Source organism: Haliotis rubra, unplaced genomic scaffold, assembly GCF_003918875.1.
Source record: "Haliotis rubra isolate DU_JTF1 unplaced genomic scaffold, ASM391887v1 Scf508, whole genome shotgun sequence".
Lineage (NCBI taxonomy): Eukaryota > Metazoa > Mollusca > Gastropoda > Lepetellida > Haliotidae > Haliotis > Haliotis rubra.
Genome location: NW_025767200.1, coordinates 320,032 through 341,888, shown reverse-complemented (window position 1 = coordinate 341,888; position 21,857 = coordinate 320,032). Strand labels below are relative to the sequence as shown.

The following is a 21,857-nucleotide window of genomic DNA, read 5'->3' as shown; positions in this document are numbered from 1 at the left end:
TTGAGCATTACCTGTATCATATAAATATGTTCCACACAGTATTCGCTGCAGGCGACCCTGGGCGCCCGTGTCGGTCTTAACCATTGTACATCACATGTACATCTGGGGACCATCAACTTGTCTTCGTGACTCCACCGAAGCCTGTCTAGAACAAATGAAGCCTCCTTTATCATCAGCATCTCTGTCTATGCTGACAGAGACGGCATTCACGGAACACTTAAACATTGGTCCGCGTCTTCTACGGCTTCCTCTCCTGCTGCCGCGTTGCGCCAACAGAAACTTTATCGTCGGAGGCGCGAAGCACTAGGGGGAAATTTATTGTGGGAAATTGATTTCTCTGGAACTCCGTGTCAGCGAGGTGACAGGTTCGGGGAAATGAAGCAACAATGACCGGTGGAGCGGGGGAGACGGAATTAAACGGTGATTTACGGTATAGCTTTCCGACGTGTGTTTATTTCCTCAGATAGGATAATAACAGTGTGTATTACATCTTAACAGCCCCTTGTCTTCCCGTCCAATTGGAGGAGGATGTCACATTTTGAACCTGTAAAATTTTATCTGTCCGTTGTGCTGGTCACGAACCGTGGAAAAATTAGCATTATGTATCCACTACCAAGAAAATATTTTTTTAGAATATTTTTTTAACAACATGAAAGGGATTTTTCTTTCAGGTTGAATATTTAGCAAATTGACTGATTACTATTATATTTTAATTATTTCATTGTCTTTTTGCAGGTACCAGATAGCAGTGTGACAGGCGGTGCTTCTCCTGAAGGCGATTACCACAGTGCCTTCATTCTTGGACAGAATTCAAGCAAAGCCGCATCATCCGGTTTGCGTCAAGGAGATTAATAGTATCAAGGTGATGCCGTGATCGGCACCATGTTAAAGAATCCCTGTGCCGGTGCGTTAGCACCAGAGGATGATTTCCATTTCGTGTATATGTAAGAACGGTAAGTGAGATATTTCCTTGAAACTTTTCCTTCCTCTCCCACAAGGAGTAATAATTGGCATAGCATGAATTGTAAGATGTGTCAGCAATAATTATGTATTAACTCTTCATGAGAACGTTTAGTGAGATATCTTCCTTGTGATTTACCCTTTCTTTCACAAGGAGTAATAATTGGCATAACATGAATTGTAAGATGTGTTAGCAATATTTATACACAAATAAGCACTTTATAAGAACGGAAAGTTAACATTATTCTTTCAAATTTACCTTGCTCTTTCGAGGGTAATATATGGCATAGCATGAATTGCAAGATGTGTCAGCAATAATTATGTGTATATCAACTCTTCATAAGAACGGTTAGTGAGGTAGCTTCCTTGCAAATTTACCTTCCTCTTTCACAAGGAGTAATATTGGGTGAGGTGAGGTGAAATTGGTTTTAACGTCGTGCTTGAGAATATTTCGCTCATATGACGAGGTGCATGCGTGTGTATGTGTAAGTGCTGCTGCATTTACTAGCCCATACTTAAGCTGGTTTTATAGTGCTAGCCCACTGAGATACCATGCCGCAGTGAAGCATGAATACCCCACTCAGACACATTATACTGACTCCGAGCCGACCAGTCCTTCATGTACCCATTAATGCCGAGCGCCAGGCAGGGACCAACAAGTAGCATATTTTAACGTCTTTTGGTATGACGCGGTCGGGATCGAACCCGCGACCATCCGCTCTCCGGGCGGTCGCTCTAACCACTACACCACGGAGGCGGTCGAGCAATATTGGGCATAGCCGGAATTTAAGATGTGTCAGTAACAGTTATACACATATCAACTCTTTATAACAACGGAAAGTTAACATTATCCTTGCAAATTTACCTTGCTCTTTCACAAGGAGTATAGCATGAATTGTAATTTGTGTCTGCAATAATTATAGATAAAAAGTTCTTTAAAAAAGGGCTAGCACGATATCTACATCTCATAAGTTTTCATTGTGTCTTCACAAGGACTGATATTTGGCTGTGTGTGGCCGCAATAATGGCACATGAATGGCACTGACTCCCGGTGTGAAAACCGATAAATTATTTGTAAAGATGAGTGCATGAATGAATTTAGTTTTACGCCGCTTTTAGCAATATTCCAGCAACATCACGGCGGGGAACACCAGAAATGGGCTTCACATATTGTGCCCATGTGGGTAATCGAACCCAGGCCTTCGACGTGACGAGCGAACGCTAACCACTAGGCTATCCCACCGCCCCCTAGACAGTGTGTAAACAGTCATAGACAGTGTTTTGGGAGCAACGCGCGCGTTTAGCCCTTAAACTGGCGTTTTTACAGCGGTAGCCCACTGAGATACCATAGGGAGTTTCGAAATGAATCTCCAAATCAGACTGAGTAACCTCCTCCGAGCCAACTGTGCCTTGTTTTACACCTTTAACTAGGCTACCCCTACGCCCCTTGTAAAATGAGTGAGTGAGTGAGTTTAGTTTTACGCCACACTCAGCAATATTACAGCTATATGGCAGCGGTCTGTAAATAATCGAGTCTGGACCAGACATTCCAGTGATCAACAGCATGAGCATCGATCTGCGCAATTGGGAACCGATGACATGTGTCAACCAAGTCAGCGAGCCTGACCACCCGATCCCGTTATTCGCCTCTTACGACAAGCATAGTCGCCTTTTGTGGCAAGCATGGGTTGCTGAAGACCTATTCTACCCCGGGTCTTCACGGGTCCCCCTTGTAAAGATAATAATGGCAAAGACGTGTTTGGTTGTCTCCCATGCGATGAGTCAAAGAACTCTTGCTTTGGGTGCATCAGGAACCACCATTCTGTGGAATTGTTCTTCTAGTCCGCGTTAGAATTTACCTCGTAATAGGCATTTTAATAGATCGGATGGTTTGTTTCGGTTATAAGGAGTCCGATACCCCGTCTGGGGTGGTATGCTACTCATCATATCGATCACTGGATTGTCTAGGGCGATGAGGTAGTCTAGTGGCTCTAGCATTCGTTCGTGACGCCGAAGACCACGGTTCGATTTCCTACATGGGTATAATGTAAGGAGCCCATTTCTGTTGTTACCTGCAGAGATATTGCTGGAGTATTGATAAAGGCGGCGTATAACGAAACCCACTCACTCACTCACACTCACTCTGCAGACCACCGTCATTTAGCGAAAATAGTGGTCAGGACGGAGTTACCTCGTAATCGTATTTTTTTTGCGATCAATCAACCATGTTAAGGTACTGAATAGATGACCTACTAACCTTCATTTTCGAAGTGTCTAAGTGAGAGGTTCCTTAAAATATTATTCTCTCTTGAAAATAAAGTCACCAAGGGACACCCTTATTCATTCTAACCCAGCGAATCCGTAACAAAATGAAAGTATATTATATACCAGAGTATTTCCCTTGAGATGTTGGTGTCACTATTATAAATGACAGGTGGCATGAATATTTAAAACACGGAACTCTCAAGGTGATTGTAGACGAAAAGCTGTTCTTCAACGTTCACCATTGTTGATCCCAAATGTGTTATTCTTTTATATATATGATCGTTGGGCCAGCTCGTTTTATACATTTCAAACAATATAGTGTTCAAAATGATAAAAGGCAGCAATAACTGTGAGCAAAGAGTTGTTGTTTTTATGTTAGACAATAAGAATAATGATGACAACGGGAACAAATAACTCTACCTATTGATCAGCCTTTGTACGAACACGACAAACTACTTGCAAGACAAATTACGATGGATTAGCGTGGTGTTTAGGCGTATTTGGGTCAAACATCTGCAGGATATCTCACAATAACTAGGCTTTCAATCTCAAACTGGGTTAAACACTCTCATCACGAAGTAATTATTATAGATGTTTTACAGTAACTTGTGTATTAAATAACCACATGAAACACAGACAAAATAGGTGGAATTGAATTTCGATTTTTTAAATTCATTCAAATTAGACTTAAGACACAAAAACGTATAAGGCCCATCATAACGCTCTTTTCTCATTAATAATATTTGACAGTGAAACTGGGGTTTCGAAGTATTTGCTCCTTTAAACATAATGTAATAACATTAGAAAATATATCACATTGAATGTTGTCCTCGAGTACCTATCTATATCCACTTGAACAAAGTCGATAAAATCATTTCCATAATTCAAACAAATCTTCTTTCTCCGTTGTACGTTTTCAACTACCGCTATGTTATTAAACATTCAAAGGACATTCTTGAATGTGTTCAGGTCAATTTAAACCCTTTATTCTTGTGACGGTCAGTAAGATAATCTTTGGTTCGTTTATTATTTATTTTTTTCAGAAGATGTATTTGTGCAATTAGGTTTGAAGTGAGAAATGAACTTGCAGCTGTGTGGCCCTTTGCATAATTGAGATGCATTTTTTTGTGTCGAAAAATCAAATGTATTGATGTTCAAAGATGTTTTGTCTTGCAATTATTTGTGCAATTAAGACTGGGGTAAGAAATGAACTTGCATCTGTGTGAACCTTTGCCTAATTAAGATGTAATTTTTGTGTCGAAAAATGCAAACGTATTGATGTTCAAAGATGAGTTGTCTGAGATACCAATCAACTGTCGTTTATTATGCAAAACATTTTTAAGTCAAATTATATCAAAAGAATAAAGCCATGGAGAAGATTTACTGCAGGACCGCCTCCGTGATGTAGTGGTTAAAGCGTCCACCCGGCAAGCGGATGGTCGCGGGTTGCTTCCCTGGCCGCTTCACACTAAAAGACGTTAAAATATGGTACTTGTTGGTCCCTGCCTGGCGCTAGGCATTAATGGGTACAACAAGGACTAGTAGGCTCGGAGTCAGTATAATGTGTCTGAGTGGGGTATACATGCTCACCTGCCGCATGGTTTCTCAGTGAGCTAGCACTATTAAACCAGCTTAAGTCTGGACTAGTACAAGCAGCCACACATAGACACGCATGCACGTCGTCATATGAACGAAATGTTCTTAAATGTGTGACGTTAAAGCCCATTTCAACCTCACCTCACCTCACCTCACCTCACCTCACCTCACCTATTACGGCAGTGTCAGTCACAACAGTGTTTTAGACACAATATCGCTATCTGTTTCGAATATCAAATGATTAAATATACTGAGAGGATGGAATTCTGATGACATCAGGCACTGACAAAATCGTGTACATACCCTTTACAGGTGGCAAGCGTCAGAAACATAGTCAAATATACTGTTCTAGTTAAATACACGTTAAAACAGGGAATTTGATCAACCATCGTGTTTGATCCTGATTTGGAAAACCCTTAACTTTCCTTCCATAAAATGTTTTGAATGCTGTACAGAACGCTTGAATGTAGTAAACACGATCAAAGAGCATCTGAGCAAACGAAATGAGATGGCGCTGACTGGGATGGGATTGGCAGAACAAAGGTCTCTATTACAATACAGATGAACATCTCTCTTGCAGGTTGCATCAAGAACTCCAAAAACCAAACCTCCCTTTCACCGTTGGAATCATCCATCCCCATACAGCATGTGCCTTGTGACTGTTAGCGCTTCCGCGCCACACAAGGGAAGCATCGCAAGACCAATGAAATACGTCAGGTTAAACGGTGCCAAGATGGTTTGTCTTGTATGATTATTCAACCTCATGTATTCCCATGTAACGGAGTATTGACGGAAAAGAGGGATGCAACCTCTTACAAAGTGCCGTGGAATATGTGCCTTGTGTCCAAATGGACATACGAACCCACAGGACCAAACAATTCTCATGGATTCTATCAGTACCGTTACCACCGGAATCGCCAGGTGCCAGGTCGCTCCCACTTCAGAGTCGCATACGTGAAGGATTACGTTACCACTGCAATTTCCAATTATTGGATGTGTTTCAAAATATTGCAAGGGTTCCATTTCTGTGATTACTGATATTCCAGTATGGGGTATGTTTTGCTTAAAATCATTTGTAGTGCTGTGGTTCTGTTTTGCACACCTTCCCAATGCCAGGAAAGTACCCGGATTATCAAAATGGTGGTGTTACTTCCGTCAAATGGGAGTAGGTTGTTTTCCATACAGCGGGTCTACCCTGCCTTGGAGCTTGGCATGGAACGTGTTCTCAGTGATGATATCTTGCCCTCTTACAACCTCAGTCTGAAGTTTGGAGATTCGAAGTGTTCGATAGCAGACGGGATGAACGAAGCCATTGGATTTTACGCCAAGAAAGACGTCGACGTTTTTTCGGACCATGTTGCGACTACGCCGCCGCGCCAGTTGGAAGACAGGTAATTCGATGTTGCAGTTGGTTTGACAATGGTTTCAGGGTTTCATTCGTCTTTGAATTTTAAAAAAAATTAGTATTTCTTTAATTTGTTTTTCATACATTAATGATATGTTATTGCAGCCATATAATACATATTGCTGGACCGTCTTTAATATCTATTTCAAATGATCCAAACATTTATCAAACCATTATTGTTATTATAAAATGATTAATTTTGAAAAAAAAATGTTATCACGTCAAGATTATTTGTGTGACGACACAGTTCGAATGTACGTTGAGAAGCTGAGAAATTACTTAATTAATACTAGTACATTATCCAAAATGGAAATGTATCAAACAATAAAAGGTCGGTGGGGCAGACTAGTGGTTAAAGCGATCGCTCGATACGCCGAAGATCCGGGTTCGATTCCCCACACGGGTACAATGTGTGAAGCCCATTTCTGGTGCTCCCCGCCGTGATATTGCTGGAATATTGCTAAAAGCGGTGTAAAAATACACTCACTCACTCACTGAAACTCATTGAAAAGCGACGGAATACCTCCATATTCAAAACACATCTCCACTGACATTGTGAGTGAGTGAGGCTTTACACCGATTTAAGCAATATTCCAGCAATATCACGGCAGAGGACAACAGAAATGGGCTTCACACATTGTACCCGTGAGGAAAAGGAAATACCATTGTGCAATTCGGCGTGGTGGGATAGCCAAATGGTTAAAGCGTTGGCTCGTCACGCCGAAGACCCGGGTTCTAATCCCCACATGGGCACAATGTGTGAAGCCCATTTCTGGTGTCCCCCGCCGTGATGTTGCTGGAATATTGCTAAAAGCGGCGTAAAACCAAACTCAGTCAGTTGTACAATTCCGGCTACATCATTAGTGTGTGCTTATGAATCACTAAAACGGCGATGATATCAGGTGTCCTACGAAAAGTGATCATATCCCGGCCAACCAGCATCTTTCATCACAGGCCCGTGAAGATCCGGGGTAGAATAGGTCTTCAGCAACCCATGCTTGCCACAAAAGGCGACTATGCTTGTCGTAAGAGGCGACTAACGGGATCGGGTGGTCAGGCTCGCTGACTTGGTTGACACATGTCATCGGTTCCCAATTGCGCAGATCGATGCTCATGCTGTTGATGACTGGATTGTCTGGTCCAGACTCGATTATTTGCAGACCGCCGCCATATAGCTGGAATATTACTGAGTGCGGCGTAAAACTTAACTCTCTCACTCACTCACTCATTCATCACAAACACATGCAAAGGCAACTCAATTGAAAAGACACGAACACTCCTGGATACAAAGGATTGTCTCTTTCAATACCGAGAGTGAGTGAGTGAGTTTAGTTTTACGCCGCTTTTAGCATATTCCAGCAACACCAGAAATGGGCTTCACACATTGTACCCATGTAGGGAATCGAACCCGGGTCTTCGGCGTGATGTTTTGACCACCAGGTTACCCCATCGCCCCTTCAACACCAAGAATATCAAACTGGTTACATATCGCATCAAATACTTGAATGAGAATATGTATATCCTTCAGTGAGTTTAGTCAGAAATATTGAGGAACATGGCGGTGTTCTGTAAATAATCGAGTCTGGACCACACAATCCAGTGATCAACAACATGGGCATCATTCTACCGAAATGGGAAACGATTACACATCTCAACCAAATCAGCGAGCCTGACCACCCGATCCCGTTAGTGGCCTCCGACGATAGGTTACTGGAGACCAATTCTAACCCGGATCTTCACTAATATATATAATCTGTTCAGACGAATCGATAGATTAATTAACAAAAGCAAGGTTTTGATTAAAAAACAAACATACAAAACAAAAACAAAAAAAAACAACGTTTATACGATCTCGCTGTCGGAAATGTGTATATGTAGAATCTTTTAAAAAAATCCCAGAATTGTATTTTAGAAACATCCGCTCTTCCAATCATATTAATCGTGTCATATTGGCAAAAGCATTCAAGATGAATTTCCAACAAAGAATCATGTTCCTTTATACATTGTATTATAGCGCCATTCTGTTATTCAACATAACCTGAACCCTTCGCCTACACGGGTCAGCTTTGATCTCCTTTCGAATGATCCGACTCTAACAATAGTCGTCGTATCACATTATTCTCACAAGTGATAATCATCTTACACGTGGTAACCTTTTCAACAAGATTTGTATTAAGAAACATCGACATCCTTTGATCCATTGCTTCAAGGGGAATCAGTTAGTTGGAATATGGGCGGATGGTCCGAGTGTGGAAATATATTTGAACAGTCAGGGAGTATGGAGAGATACAGATAATTGGATGGCGTTTCATTTCAACCTTCTCGTCTTACCTGGCATCCACAGAGATCAGACCCGTGAAGATCCGGGATAGAATAGGTCTTCAGCAACCCATGTGCTTGCCATAAAAGGCGACTATGCTTGTCGTAAGAGGCGGCTAACGGGATCGGGTGGTCAGTTTCTCTGACTTGGTCCAGACTCGATTATTTACAGACCGCCGCCATATAGCTGAAATATTGCTCAGTGCGGCGTAAAACTAAACTCACTCACTCACTCCACAGAGATCATGTTTGATTGCCTCCTTTGAGTTAAGACAGGGTGAATGAGTTTAGCTTTACGCCGCTTTTAGCAATATGCCAGCTATGTCGTGGTCGGGGGGCACCAGAAATTGGCCTCTGAGACCCATGTGGGGAGTCGAACCCATCCGTTCAGCGTTACAAGAGAAAGATTTAACCATTAGGCAACCCCACCGGTTCACCTGAACCGATCCGATTGTTAGAAAGCCTAATGTTGGCACTTCTGCAGCATATTTGTTTTAGAATTTCCCGTTGTATCGACTATTTTCTCAATTATTTCAGTACTTTCCTTGACATTTTGAGTATTTTTTCCTTACTTCGATGATTTTCTCACCTTCATGTTTCTTCACGTCTCGATTATTTTTATTGTTGCTTCAATTATTTTCTCGAAATTCCCAGTATTCTCAGGTATTTTAGGTTTCTTTCAAAAATATGTCGATTATTTTCTCGCTTCTTCGAAATATCTAACGTTCAGTGTTACCAAATGAGTGAGTGAGTTTAGTTTTAGCAATATTATAGCAATAACACGCCGGGGGACACCAGAAATTGACTTCACACATTGTACCAATGTGATGAATTGAAACCGGGTCTACGGCGTGACGAGTGAACGCCTTAACCACTGGGCTATCCCACCACTCCCTCTGGTAAGACCCGTGATGGTCCGGGTTAGAATGAACCTTCAGTAACCCATGCTTGTCGTAAGACGCGACTAACGGGAACGAGTGGTCAGGCTCGCTGGCCTGGTTGACAGATGTCATCGGTTCCCAGTTGCACAGATCGATGTTCATGCTGTTGATCACTGGATTGTCTGGTCCGAGGTTAGGTTACTTACAGACTGCTGCCACATGGCTGGAATATTGCTGATTGCGGCGTAAAACAACAAAACAAAACAAACGTAGGCAGTAGATTTCCCTGCACGATTATTGCATTATACGCATCAGCATTGTCAATTGAAAACTCCTGGTTCCAAAGACAGGATCCGAAGGTCATACAAAGCGACTAGGATTTGTCTTTACGGGATTAACACTTGTTTCTTATGGCACGCAGACGGAATGTAGAACTCTTTAAAGTCTGTATTTCAATTTCAAAGACGAGTGAATGAAACGTGTTTTTAACATCTGATTGTTTCTGCTATATGTTGGCGGTATGAGGGTATTGTGGGGCGTGGTGGGCGTGCTGGGTAAGGCGCCAGGCTACTGATCCAGCGGGCATGAGGTGCCGGGATCGAGCCCACCTGTGACCGGTGTAAAAACCTTGGAGTCAACTTTGTGTGCAGACTCTCTCAGTGTTGTCACTACTCCTAGTGTAGAGTACACAACCCTGTGCACTTAAAAGAACCCGCGAATCCGTTCGTATATGACCAGATGGTGACCACATGAATACGTGCAAACACCTAGTTGCGGGTACAGCAACGTGCAGTAAACTTGGACAAAGTACTGTGACTATGTGTCCCAGTCCACCCAGCTGTGAATGGGTACCTCGTAAGAATGGGAAAGCCGCAATAACTCGATGAGTCTTGTGGCAGCAAGAGTTGTATGATCCCCAGGGAGTTGAGATTGATAATATGATGTGTCGTTGAGATTGACATCCAATGATCGGGGGAAAACTACCAGCGCCTTGAGCATGCACTGGTGCGTGGAAATGTGCGCTATGTAGATATTAAATAATAATACAAAAAATATGTCCACGATGAAGTCTGAACAATATAATCCCAGTGGTTGATATTATGACCAACGAAACACGCCACTGGGCCTGACCACCCGATCCACCGAGCTGCGTCGTTAGTTTTGTAAGGGGGGGTCGGGTAGCCTAGTGATTAAAGCGTTGGCTCGTCACCCCGATGCCCCGGGTCTGGTGTCCCCCCGCCGTGATGTTGCTAGAATATTGCTAAAAGCGGCGTAAAACCAAACTCAGTCAGTCAGTCAAACCAGTCAAGAGAGCGCGCGAACAAAATACATGTTATTACTAGTGGTGTTCCGATTCAATGGAAATAATCGAAGATTGGTCGAAGTGACCAAACGACCAAGCAATCGATCACATTTTCTCACAATCGAACACAAACGATTTTGGAACTGCTGTTTTAGTCTTTGAAACACTTGACGATGGAACATATCTTCGAAGTTGTCAGGGCCTGAAAATGTGTTTAATTCTTAGAAAACTCACTTCACTAACTGAAAAGTGATGACTGAATATTTCTTGAAGATCCCAGAAGATTTATGTTCATGATATATCAACATCAGTTTAAAGTAGAAAGGTGCATCATGTTATACATATCTGCAATAACAACCTGAATAGGAAAATCTGAAAATTGACGCTAACCAATTTTTATCGATGATTGTTCGTTGGTAATGACGCAATCATCAATTATGAGATTTCAACCAATTCCCAACACTTGTTATTACTCAACCCGGGTCTTTCGCTTGAAGACCGAACACTTTAACGACAAGGTAACTCAACTGTCCCTCCAGTGAATTTGTACTTTTGTGTGAGTGAGAGATGACAACATCACAATCTACCTCCAACATTGAGTCCATGACACAATGGTTCATGTGGGCACATTATTATAATTAGTATACACAAAGAACTTAGTTAAGCGCCCCCTGACATGTTCACGATTAAATGAGCCCCGATCTTAACCTTTGGGACATATGTGGGACACGATTGGTCGCCGTGTGTAACAAAGGGATCCTCCTGTACAGAACCTGGCCCAGTTGGAAGGCGCCTTACACCAGGAATGGCGGACAAAAGGAGGAGAGTGCTGGCTCTCATAAGTAACATGGAGGTTACACTCGGTATTGACCTTAAATCGTGTAAGACATGCAAAATGACATTTGGAATGTTAACATTCATCAATAAATTCAACATTAAACATTTCAGGGCCATACTTGTACAAACATGTTGTTTTTTTTAAAATGAGCAATTATAATCATGAAATCAACATCGATTCCAATCATATTGTCGTTTTTTATGAATTAAAGGACCACACGGGTGAGAAAAGCTCATGTTTTTCCATCGTGGTCACCACGAGAAGTTTTATGTATGTGTTGAAAACCTTTCATTGCAAAAATACATAGTGTGCTTAGTTACGTTCTTTGTATGTAAATATACATATTGTTTTTCTTTCCGTGTAGATCATTTGGTAATAGCCTTTGAATTAGTTTATGATGAAGCGATTATGTCGTTTTGCTTTGGGACCGATGAACTATATAGGAGAAGGAACATGAAGGTGATCTGTTTTAAGTGTCCAAGTTTAAGCCTGTTTTGGTGTCACATTGGGGCATGTTGTTCACGGAGGCCGGTAAAATATCTCTTGTCCACGTTCGAAAGATGAAAGATGGGGGATATGAAACACAGAAATAAGTACTAGGAGTGGGTACTGCAGAGAATTTTCATTTTGCAATATATTGCGATGCGAAAGCATATATTGCGGTATGTATTGATAATAAGAACACTTATAATCGTGGTAATGCTTGATTTTATAAAAGCAAAAACACAACAAAATCACAATGCTCCATTGAGGTTTTATAAAAACTTTTAATCATGATGAAAATAAAAATGTAAATAATATATTTGGCACAAACGAATCAAGGAAAAGAACAATTGAATATCAACACAGTGGTTACTAGTTTGAATTATTTTCCCCAGTCTCATAAAGAGCCCTGAGATTTTAAACAGCAACTTGATCTGGTCAGGACATATCTGAGATCACTGGTCATTAATGAGTAAATATTTAAAACATTCAGATCCAAAACATTGCGAAACACTTGAACACAAATTAAGAACCATTCGTGACGAACTCCTGTTATTCCGCGACAAACCGCATAGCGACTCGTGTCTTCTTGGAGGTTACGGAAAGGGGCGAGTGGTGACGAATGATTAAGAACACAACTTCAAATCGAACTTAACTTGACTTCCGGTGTGAAAAACGGATATATCCAAAGATTTCCGAGTGTTACGAAGTTTTCTGAATTTATGTCTAATACCGGTTTTCGATCAGCGTATCGCAATAGGTATCGTTTTCATGTCTGAACCGGTAAATACCGTTAAACCGGTTATATTGCGCAGCCCTAATAAGTACACAGCCTAAGGGGATTTCCAGTTTCAGATACTTCAGAAACAGGTAAATGTATCCAATATGTCCGTGCAGAATATTTGACATACATGTACTGGACGCTCCCCAGGCGCTATGAATGAACCAGCAAACAGAAACCCTCATGGCTATATATTTAGACATCCGTCTCTTGCAAAGTCTCATTAAACGTGCATTCAATTCAGGCAGGGTACCAACAAGTACCATATTATAACGCCTTCCATATGACGGTGATAGAACTAAAAATGTAAATTTCCCGCATGTCCAATCGTCCAGAACGGTCTATTTTCATCTCGGACGGTCAAATTTCAAAAGTAGCCTGTCCGGTGGTCTGGTAGATATTGTACCCCTTAGAGTAAATGTTTCATAATATCAGACAGGTTCTCGTGTCGTCAGTTTGAGGTGTTTAAGGTATTATGAAAATTATGTTAATCTACATACGATTGGACAGTTCATGTTACGATAACCAATCATCACACATGTACTTTCAGTTTACCTAAACTCGGTGCATTGCCTGTTAGTGCTGTGTAGTTCATTGCGATGCCTACAAATAGTGAACGGAGCTTGCGCGAGTTGGAAATGGCAGTCAAAGTTTTTATTGTTGAAAACCGGACAGGCAAGTTTGTATCCGGACTGGTAATCTTTTAAAGTTACCAGTCCGGCTGTCTGGCTTGGAATTTTGGGAGTTTAAACACTGACTAAACCATGGAGGTGGTCTGTCAAGATTGTATGTTAGTCGACCTGTCATTGATACGATGCGGTAAAATGAAGCTCATTCTTATATGTATCATATGTAGAAAATAAAAAGAATAAATTACTTTCTTTTAAGCAACATGCGTACGTTTTACGCCAAAGGGTGGTGCGTCGAACTATGACGCCATTTGCACTACCCTCGAGGCAATCATTAACTTTATCGATTTAATGTCCCTGTACGTTAGAAAAAAACAAAATCCTCCTCTTTATAATAATCTGATAGCGGATGCAGTTTTTTGAAGCGTTCATTTTCCGTTTGATGATAAATCATTCGTATTTTGATGACACAGTTGAAAAACTGTACAGCCTAGGAATTTAAAAAAAAATCAGGCCCAGCAGGTACCTGATACTCAGAGTTGATTTTTTGTGAAAAGTTAATTTAACTGCTGTGTAATGCAGTAATGATTCACAATTGTGCGTTTGTTTTTTGTTAATAAGCAAACACAGTGCACACAGTTCGACGTCTTACATTTTGGTGCAATCATTACATTCTCCTCTGTATGCATGTTTGTGTTAAGTGGCGGTCTTGTCTGAAATTGTTGACGAAGTGTCAGCACCGCAGCACTGTTTCGAGCGAGTGAGTGGGTGAATTTCAGTATTACGTCTCTTTTAGCAATATTCCAGCAATATCACGGCTGGGGACAAATATCAGATTAATATATTGATCTAATATAACAAATTTTGATTCTTGTTAGACAGTGTGTCGTTAAAACTAAATATATTAATATATTCATGGAAAATATTAAAGATATCCCTGTACAGCCGAAAAGAGAAAATGTTAGTAAATAGCTCTACATGGACATCAGAATACCAATTTAAGCCCTTATTTTTCATTTGGACAGTTGGATATCAGTCTAAGTCATGTTTTAAAAAAAGTAGGGCTAGAATCTCTTTGTTCAGACCAGCGAGCATTCTTGTCGTTTTTGTGAAGAAATATTTGCCATCTTTTCAAAAAAGGTTTCATGTACTCCTAACCTGAAAAACGCATACACTGCAAGAAGTCTTTTGATAAAACATTGTTTACAACAAGCAGAATCTAGTTTGGGAAACGAATGTGGACCTAAGCAGTGTAAATCTTGGCAACTTGGATTAAAGCCACAACGGAGAATATTGAAATCGTAAATGCGGAAATTCGGTTGTTCGACCCCCACACTGTATGATATCAACATCGAACATGATACTTGTTGTTTCTCTTCCTCTGGGCAGGGGGCGGTGGGGTAGCCTAGTGGTTAAAGCGTTGGCTCGTCACGCCTAAAACCCGGGTTTGAATCCCCACATGGGTACAATGTGTGAAGCCATTTCTGGTGTCCCCCGCCGTGATGTTGCTGGAATATTGCTAAAAGCGGCGTAAAACCAAACTCAGTCAGTCAGTCCTCTGGGAAGTAAGAGGACAAATAACGAACTGGTAGGCTTGGTGTGCATGATACGGTTTCACTGATAAACCCATGTTATTTTTGCTGGATTGCACTTGAAAGCGCCCATAAGTCTTATAGAACGGCTTGTAAATAACTTCGGGATAGATTTTTGTCTAACAATTTTTAACAAATCAAAACTGAAGATATTACCAATCTAATTCAATTAATCTTTTATGCATGAGAAGTTTGAATTAAGTTAGAAAGCTGGAAATGATGTTTTAAAAATGTATGTATGCATGTATGTATATATATGTATGTATGTATGTATGTATGTATGTATGTATGTATGTATGTATGTATGTATGTATGTATGTATGTATGTATGTATGTATGTATGTATGTATGTATGTATGTATGTATGTGAGTATATATGTGTGTGTGTGTGTGTGTGTGTGTTTTATGTGCTTTATATGCATGCATTTAAGATGTTTCCTTTTTTCATTTTAACATATTGTTTCCCTTTTTTGTTAACGCCTTCATGCCTGTTTGGAATATACACATTAAGATGTATATGGGCCTTTGGTATTCACACGTAGTAGAGATTTACTGATGATGAGGCCAAGGACAGTTTAAATGCGCCACACACACGTGTGGATGCACCTAAAGCGAATTCAGACCCCATTTCACCACGCCACCCCATCTTCAAGATTAAACTGGATATCCCAAATCAATTTTCATTTATTTTAAAGCAATTGCACCCCTCGTCTTCGGAAGGGATTTAAAAACACATTTCACCATTACCAGCGTGAAGAACATAACAAATCCAGACAGGATTCGTATTGGAAGGCTTCAGTTCTTATAATTTTAACGTAATCGATATATGTGAAAGTCAACGAGGTCTACATTTAACCTTAATGATGTTTTGAGATATTTACGAGTGAAAGCCAAAACGTTTGTGGCCTCAAGATATTACTGTGTGTAATGAGAGGTTTCAACAAGTGTGCGAAAAATAATCTTTGAAGACATAACGCAGAGTTACAGGCGGATAACTGCGGCTGTTCTGAGAAGCCCACACGGGAATTCAATAGAAATAAGAAATGAGCTGTGAATGAAAATGGCATTTCTTCAAAGAAAATACACATGGGGCTAGCGCATGCTTGGAATGACTGCATATCACGTTCAATTTTTTGTACAAAAATGGCTGCAGAATTTAAACAGGCAGAGGTATAAAATGGTTGTCTTAGAGATGCCACATCATAAATGGAGGCTGACTTTGGATGACCGACAATATTACGTTCAGTTTTAACAAAGGTTAATTCTGCTACGTTTTAGGGTAGTGTACGTTTTCCAACGTGATTTGACTTTCGGGTTGCTTCGATTATTTTCTCGTTTTTGTAAGTATTTTCTATTCCATATTTTTTTGTAAATTTCGAGCTTTTGAAAGAAACAACGAGAAATTAATCGAAGTAAAGCGAAATCTCGCTGGAAAATATACCTCCTCCTAAAACAAAGGGGAAACATTAGGCTCTGGTAACACTGGAGCGGTGGGTAGTCTTGTGGTTAAAGCGTTTGTTCGTCACGCCGAAAACCAAGGTTCGATTCCCCACACGGGTACAATGTGTGAAGTCCATTTCTGTTGTCCCCCGCCGTAAAATTGCTGGACTATTGCTAAAATCGGAGTAAAACTATACTCACTCATTTGGTAACGCTGAACGTTACAACTTTCGAAGATGCGAGAAAATAACCGAACTATTTTTTATAGAAACGTGAAATAACGAGATTACTGGTTATTTTGAGAAACTAATTGAAGCAACGAGAAAATGATCAAGACGTCAAGATTTCGAAAGAAACGTGAAGTTGAGAAACTCATCGAAGTGAGGAGAAAATACTACACATGTCGAGAATATTATTGCAATAATGAACAAATAATCGAAGCAACGAGAGGATCTAACACTAATACACTGAAGTAGTGTGAGCATTAGGTTTTCTAACAGTTTGGGTCGGCACAGGTGATCCGTGCCGATACATTTCACATGCTGAAGCTCTTTTCAAGATGGGTACCCTTAATATTGAAACCCAGATCAGTTGATGAGAAATTGTCGTCTCAAGAAAACAGTGACATTCGGTCAGGTTGTTATAAACATGCATTACCTGATATATCTGACAAATGTTTGATGCAAATTGTAACTTAGGGTGACACTTTACTTTGGAGTATACACAAAACGAGAGAACAAAATTTAGACACATTTTTTGGCCTCATGCCCATTAATAATTACGTATAATCGGATGGTGTCAGTTGCTTATGCCATGCCGTTTGTTTTCTTAGATAGTAAGGACATAATCATAAGTGACTGTTATGTCAGTGAAGTCAGGTTGTCATTGGGCAATACTAATACTGCATTAAAGTGTCATAGAACAACGTCAGCTGAGAGAACCAATGTCGATCATTAGTGGTGATGCTCTCGGACAAATAGCATGCGCAGACGCCATAAATGGAATAATTTGTAGCTGCAGAAGGTGAGTTTGATTAAATTCCCCATGACTCGCCTCCTGACATTCTCCATAATCCCCAGGGTATACGTTCCAATAAATCTCCACTAGTACCCTGGGTGCATCTACGGCTCGGCCCGATGATTTTATTACCTCCCTTTGTTTGCTCCGCCTTCTCACAGTAGCCAATCAGATAAGCCGTTACAAGTACTGAGCTTGCCAGTGTCAACAAATATAGCGACCGCAGCTGCGAAGGTTTGCTCGCTGTGCGACTCAAGACTGAGGGGGAAAATCATACAGACAAATTGACAGGTCTGAAATTTTCAAAATATATACGCAAGAACTCCTTCTACCTCAACTCCAAGTACTTAAAAAACAAGAATAACCTGACCTTTCTACTGAGATGCATAGATAATAACATCATCCCTACGGACTCAAATTGAAATCCCCGATTCTGCCACCAAATCAAGCCATCAGCAAGATCCTGCAACAAGCCAGCACTCGTATCCTCAAACACCAGGTCCAACATCTGAGACGTAGCAAGACCTTCCTTGAGAAGGACCTGCAAATATCAGCCTCCAACCTAGAATCCACACTGGACACCAACCTCTTCCAAAAGGTGTCAGATCTCACTAAATCGACCAACACATTGTTAGACCAGAAGGTGAAGAACGCCAGATCTCCAAATTCGACAAATTGAAACATCAAAATTAAGCTGCCCCATCATCTGCAAATCCGAGAATATGTTTGGACAATTACACTAAGAACACTGTGAGCAGCAAAACGCTGAGTACAGCCCAGACATCCCTGTTATCCAAAGGACTCAAGTTCATTCCTACACCCAAACTTCATCTCCAGCATAGAAAGTGGTCTACAACAACTTGCACCCAAATGGCAACGTCGACTACTTATGGCACCAGATTTCTGCCCTCCTTCAGAGCCAACCCAAGATGAGGAGCAACCTCACAAAGGAGGAACGCCGTGCCATCACCGAACTTCGCAATGACCCGGACATCACCATCACGGAAGCCGACAAAGGAAAGGCAGTTGTAGTGATGGACAGCCTAGTCAACAACGCCCTCAGTGACAACAACACCTATAAGATCCTTGACAAGGATCCTACGGCCAAGCTTGAGCGGAAGCATAAAAAACAACTCAAGACCCTCCATAGCAACAATGAGATCAGCGATGTCATCTACAACAAACGCAACCCCATAAACTCTCAGCAACCCTATGCACGTGCCACCATTAAAATCCACAAATCTCCTGTAAAAACTAGGATACTGGTGTGTTCTCGTGGTTCTGTGTATTATGATACTGCCCAGTTCTTGTCCAGGCTGTTAGCACCATTAGGCAAAGAAGGACGCTCCTTCATGAGTGACTCTTCCTCATTTGTAGAAAAACTCAAGAACATTGACACTGATGGCACCATGGTCAGTTATGATGTGGTAGATCTTTTTACAAACATTCCACTAGACGAAGCCCTGGACATTCTGCACATCAAGTTAGAAGTCTGCATCAATGACATAGACACTAAATTATCCGTTGACAGCATCATCAATCTTATTACAAGACAAATCTTATGGATAACAACTTCTTGGTTTATTTTTCCACAACGTTTCTATATTGGAGAAACATGTCGGCCCTTCAACATAAGACTAAAAGAACATAAAACTTCAGTTGGAAAATCTGATCTCAAATCTGCCCTCTCAGAACATATCGTTAACAATCCCAACCACTCTATCAACTGGCAACACACCAAAATCCTGGCTTCCAACATCAGCAATTGGCGCAAAAGAAAACTGTGTGAGACAATCAACATAAGAAGATTAGTGCCTGAGATCAACAGAGATCAAGGGTTTACCTCCCCAGGGCCTGGCTCATCACCCAGAAATCATAGACTCTCAAACTCAATCTGCTTTAACCACTCTGCTATGTAAACACACCCTTGCCCTTATTGTAAAAAACATACCCTATGATTGTATTCTGCTCTTTGATGTCACTGCATTGTTTGTACATACTTAATAATACCTCCTTTTTCCCTTGTATATACTCAATTTACCCACTGGCTTCCTGTATCTATATATATACTGTACTGTTCACTATCACTATTATTCACCTGTAGAAGGGGCAAGAACTGGCCCAGAAACGTTGTGGAAAAATATACCAAGAAGTTGTTATCCATAATATTTGTCTTGTATTACTACACCAACTTCTAAATGCCTTTGAAGAATTTCATCATCAATCTTGTACATAGTGGTTTTGAGACTTCTTATTTCAGTTGGCAGAACCAAATATACCAGCAAATACATGGCTTACCCATAGGCTCTCCTCTGTCACCTGTCATAACAGAGATCTACATGACCAACTTTGAAGAAGCTGCTCTCTCCAGCTCCCCCATCAAACCCTTATGCTGGTACTGGAAGGTTGATGACACATTCACCATCCCGGAAAAGAGTCACGATCCCTCCATCCTTCTCAACCATCTGAACAAACAAGACCAGCGTATCCATTTCACCATGGAGACTGAGAAAGTTCATCAACTCCCTTTCCTAGACATCACCATCCAGAACTCCAACAACCAGCTTATCACTTCTGTCTACCGTAAGCCAACCCATACTGACCAATGCATCCACCATCACTCAAACCACCATCCCCAGGTCAAGACAGCCATCGTGTTTACGCTTGCAAGACGTGCCAAGAACATCTGCAACACCTCCAATATACAACAAGAATTAGCCCACCTCAAATCTACCTTCATCACCCTCAATAGCTACCCGAGACACCCAGTAGAAACCACCATCAAGAAATTGTTAGAACATCAAGATCAACCTCCTACTACGCCTGAACCATCCCCTATTTGCATAAATATTCCCTATGTTGGATCCATCAGTCATCACATCAGTAGACTTCTAAAGAAAACTGAAAATGAAATTGATCGAGGCCATCTGGATCCACCGCACCAAACCAGAAATCAACAGGGATCAGGGTGTTTTTCTATCGAATGCATGGTGCATAGATGAATGATTTCAGTGTACATGGTTTCCCTTGTTCCCCTAATCACTGTACATGTCTTGATGTGTGTTTTCAGATAAGTGTTTTCCTATCGTTGTTTTCATAAGTGGCTTCCATCATCCTTCATTGTTTTCATAAGTGGCTTCCAATCAGTCCTATCATGTATATCCAATCCTATACACTGTATACACATTCTGTACGTCCTTTGCATAAACATCACTTAATATCTGTACATCTCAATCTGTAATTCTATCTCACTGGCTTCTTGTACATACTATATATTCTGCTTGTATCATATTCTGTCATTCACCTGATCGAGGGGCAAGAAGTGGCCCAGAAACGTCGTGTTAAAATATTAAAGAAGTTGTAAATCCATACCATACGTTGTTGTGTCCTTCTACCTCTTTCAGAGTACCTCTGCAACAACTCTGTTGCCAAGTTTAATCGGTTAGATAAAAGAAGTGGAAGTGAGTTATGATGGAAACCTTGTGGTTGGTACGCTCAACTTCCCAGCATAGACACCTGATTGGATAAAAACCCAACAAAGGGAGGTAATAAAATTATCGGACCGAGCCATAGCTGCACCCAGGGTACTAGTGGACATTTTTTATATTTATCGGAACGTATACCCTGGAGATTATCGAGGATGGCATCCTGACTGAGCACCCTCTAATGCATTTCCTTTATTCCACCTCAGATAATGCCGGTATGAGTTGTTACCGATTATCTCCGCCTTCTCCTCTTGATAGGACCCGGATGACGTTTGACTTGACCAAGTGTGGAGACACTGGTGGGGAATATATTGAAATTCTTTTTGTGAACGGCGGGTGCTACCGGTAGGGGAGAACACGTGAAGATCCAGCTTAGAATTGGTCTTAAGTAAGCCGTGCTTGTAAGATTAAACTAACGGGATCGGGTGGTCGGGATCGCTCGCTTGGTTATCGTATCCCAGCTGCGTAGATCGATGCGCATGACGTTGGTCACTGGATTGTCTGGTCTCTTTTATTTCACTGACCGCCTCCACATAGATGGGCTATTACTGAGTGCGGCGTTAACCAACTACCAACCAAAAGAAATGTTGTGGGTAGGACATGCTTACCCTGTCATCACTGATAAACAGTGGTCATTTTTCACAGTTAATCTGTATTTTCCATCAAACTGAATCTATTTTTACGGATGGTCAAAACTGGCTATCCTTTTGCTCTGACGAGTCATACCTATTTTTACTCTAACCTCTTGGCCCGCCTCCGTGGTGTAGTGGTTAGAGCGGAAGGTCGTAGGTTCGATTCCCGGCTGCGTCAGTTCAAAAGACGTTAAAATATGGTACTTGTTGGTTCCTGCCTGACGCTCGGCA

General features: G+C 41.2%; 2 protein-coding genes across 2 annotated transcripts in view; both read left to right on the top strand.

Moving 5' to 3' along the window:
- The first annotated feature begins 280 nt into the window (after positions 1 to 280).
- LOC124292117 (atrial natriuretic peptide receptor 1-like) overlaps positions 281 to 21,857 on the top strand; it is a 312,171-nt gene continuing 290,594 nt past the window's right edge. The window contains exons 1-3 of the mRNA XM_046729169.1: positions 281 to 430; positions 736 to 953; positions 5,402 to 6,212. The gene's annotated coding sequence lies outside the window, so the exon portion shown is untranslated. The remainder of the gene's footprint in view (positions 431 to 735; positions 954 to 5,401; positions 6,213 to 21,857) is intronic.
- Positions 18,439 to 20,583, top strand: LOC124292119. Its single transcript, XM_046729171.1, has 3 exons — positions 18,439 to 18,992; positions 19,770 to 20,300; positions 20,580 to 20,583. The coding sequence occupies exons 1-3, from the start codon at positions 18,439 to 18,441 to the stop codon at positions 20,581 to 20,583; spliced, it is 1,089 nt and encodes a 362-aa protein (XP_046585127.1).

What these genes read in the sequence shown, in the direction of transcription:
- LOC124292119 (XM_046729171.1), top strand. Translation starts at nt 18,439, where the DNA reads ATGAGGAGCAACCTCACAAAGGAGGAACGCCGTGCCATCACCGAACTT. An exon ending in CTGGACATTCTGCACATCAA is followed by an intron (nt 18,993 to 19,769) that starts GTTAGAAGTCTG and finishes TTCTTATTTCAG; the next exon opens with TTGGCAGAACCAAATATACC.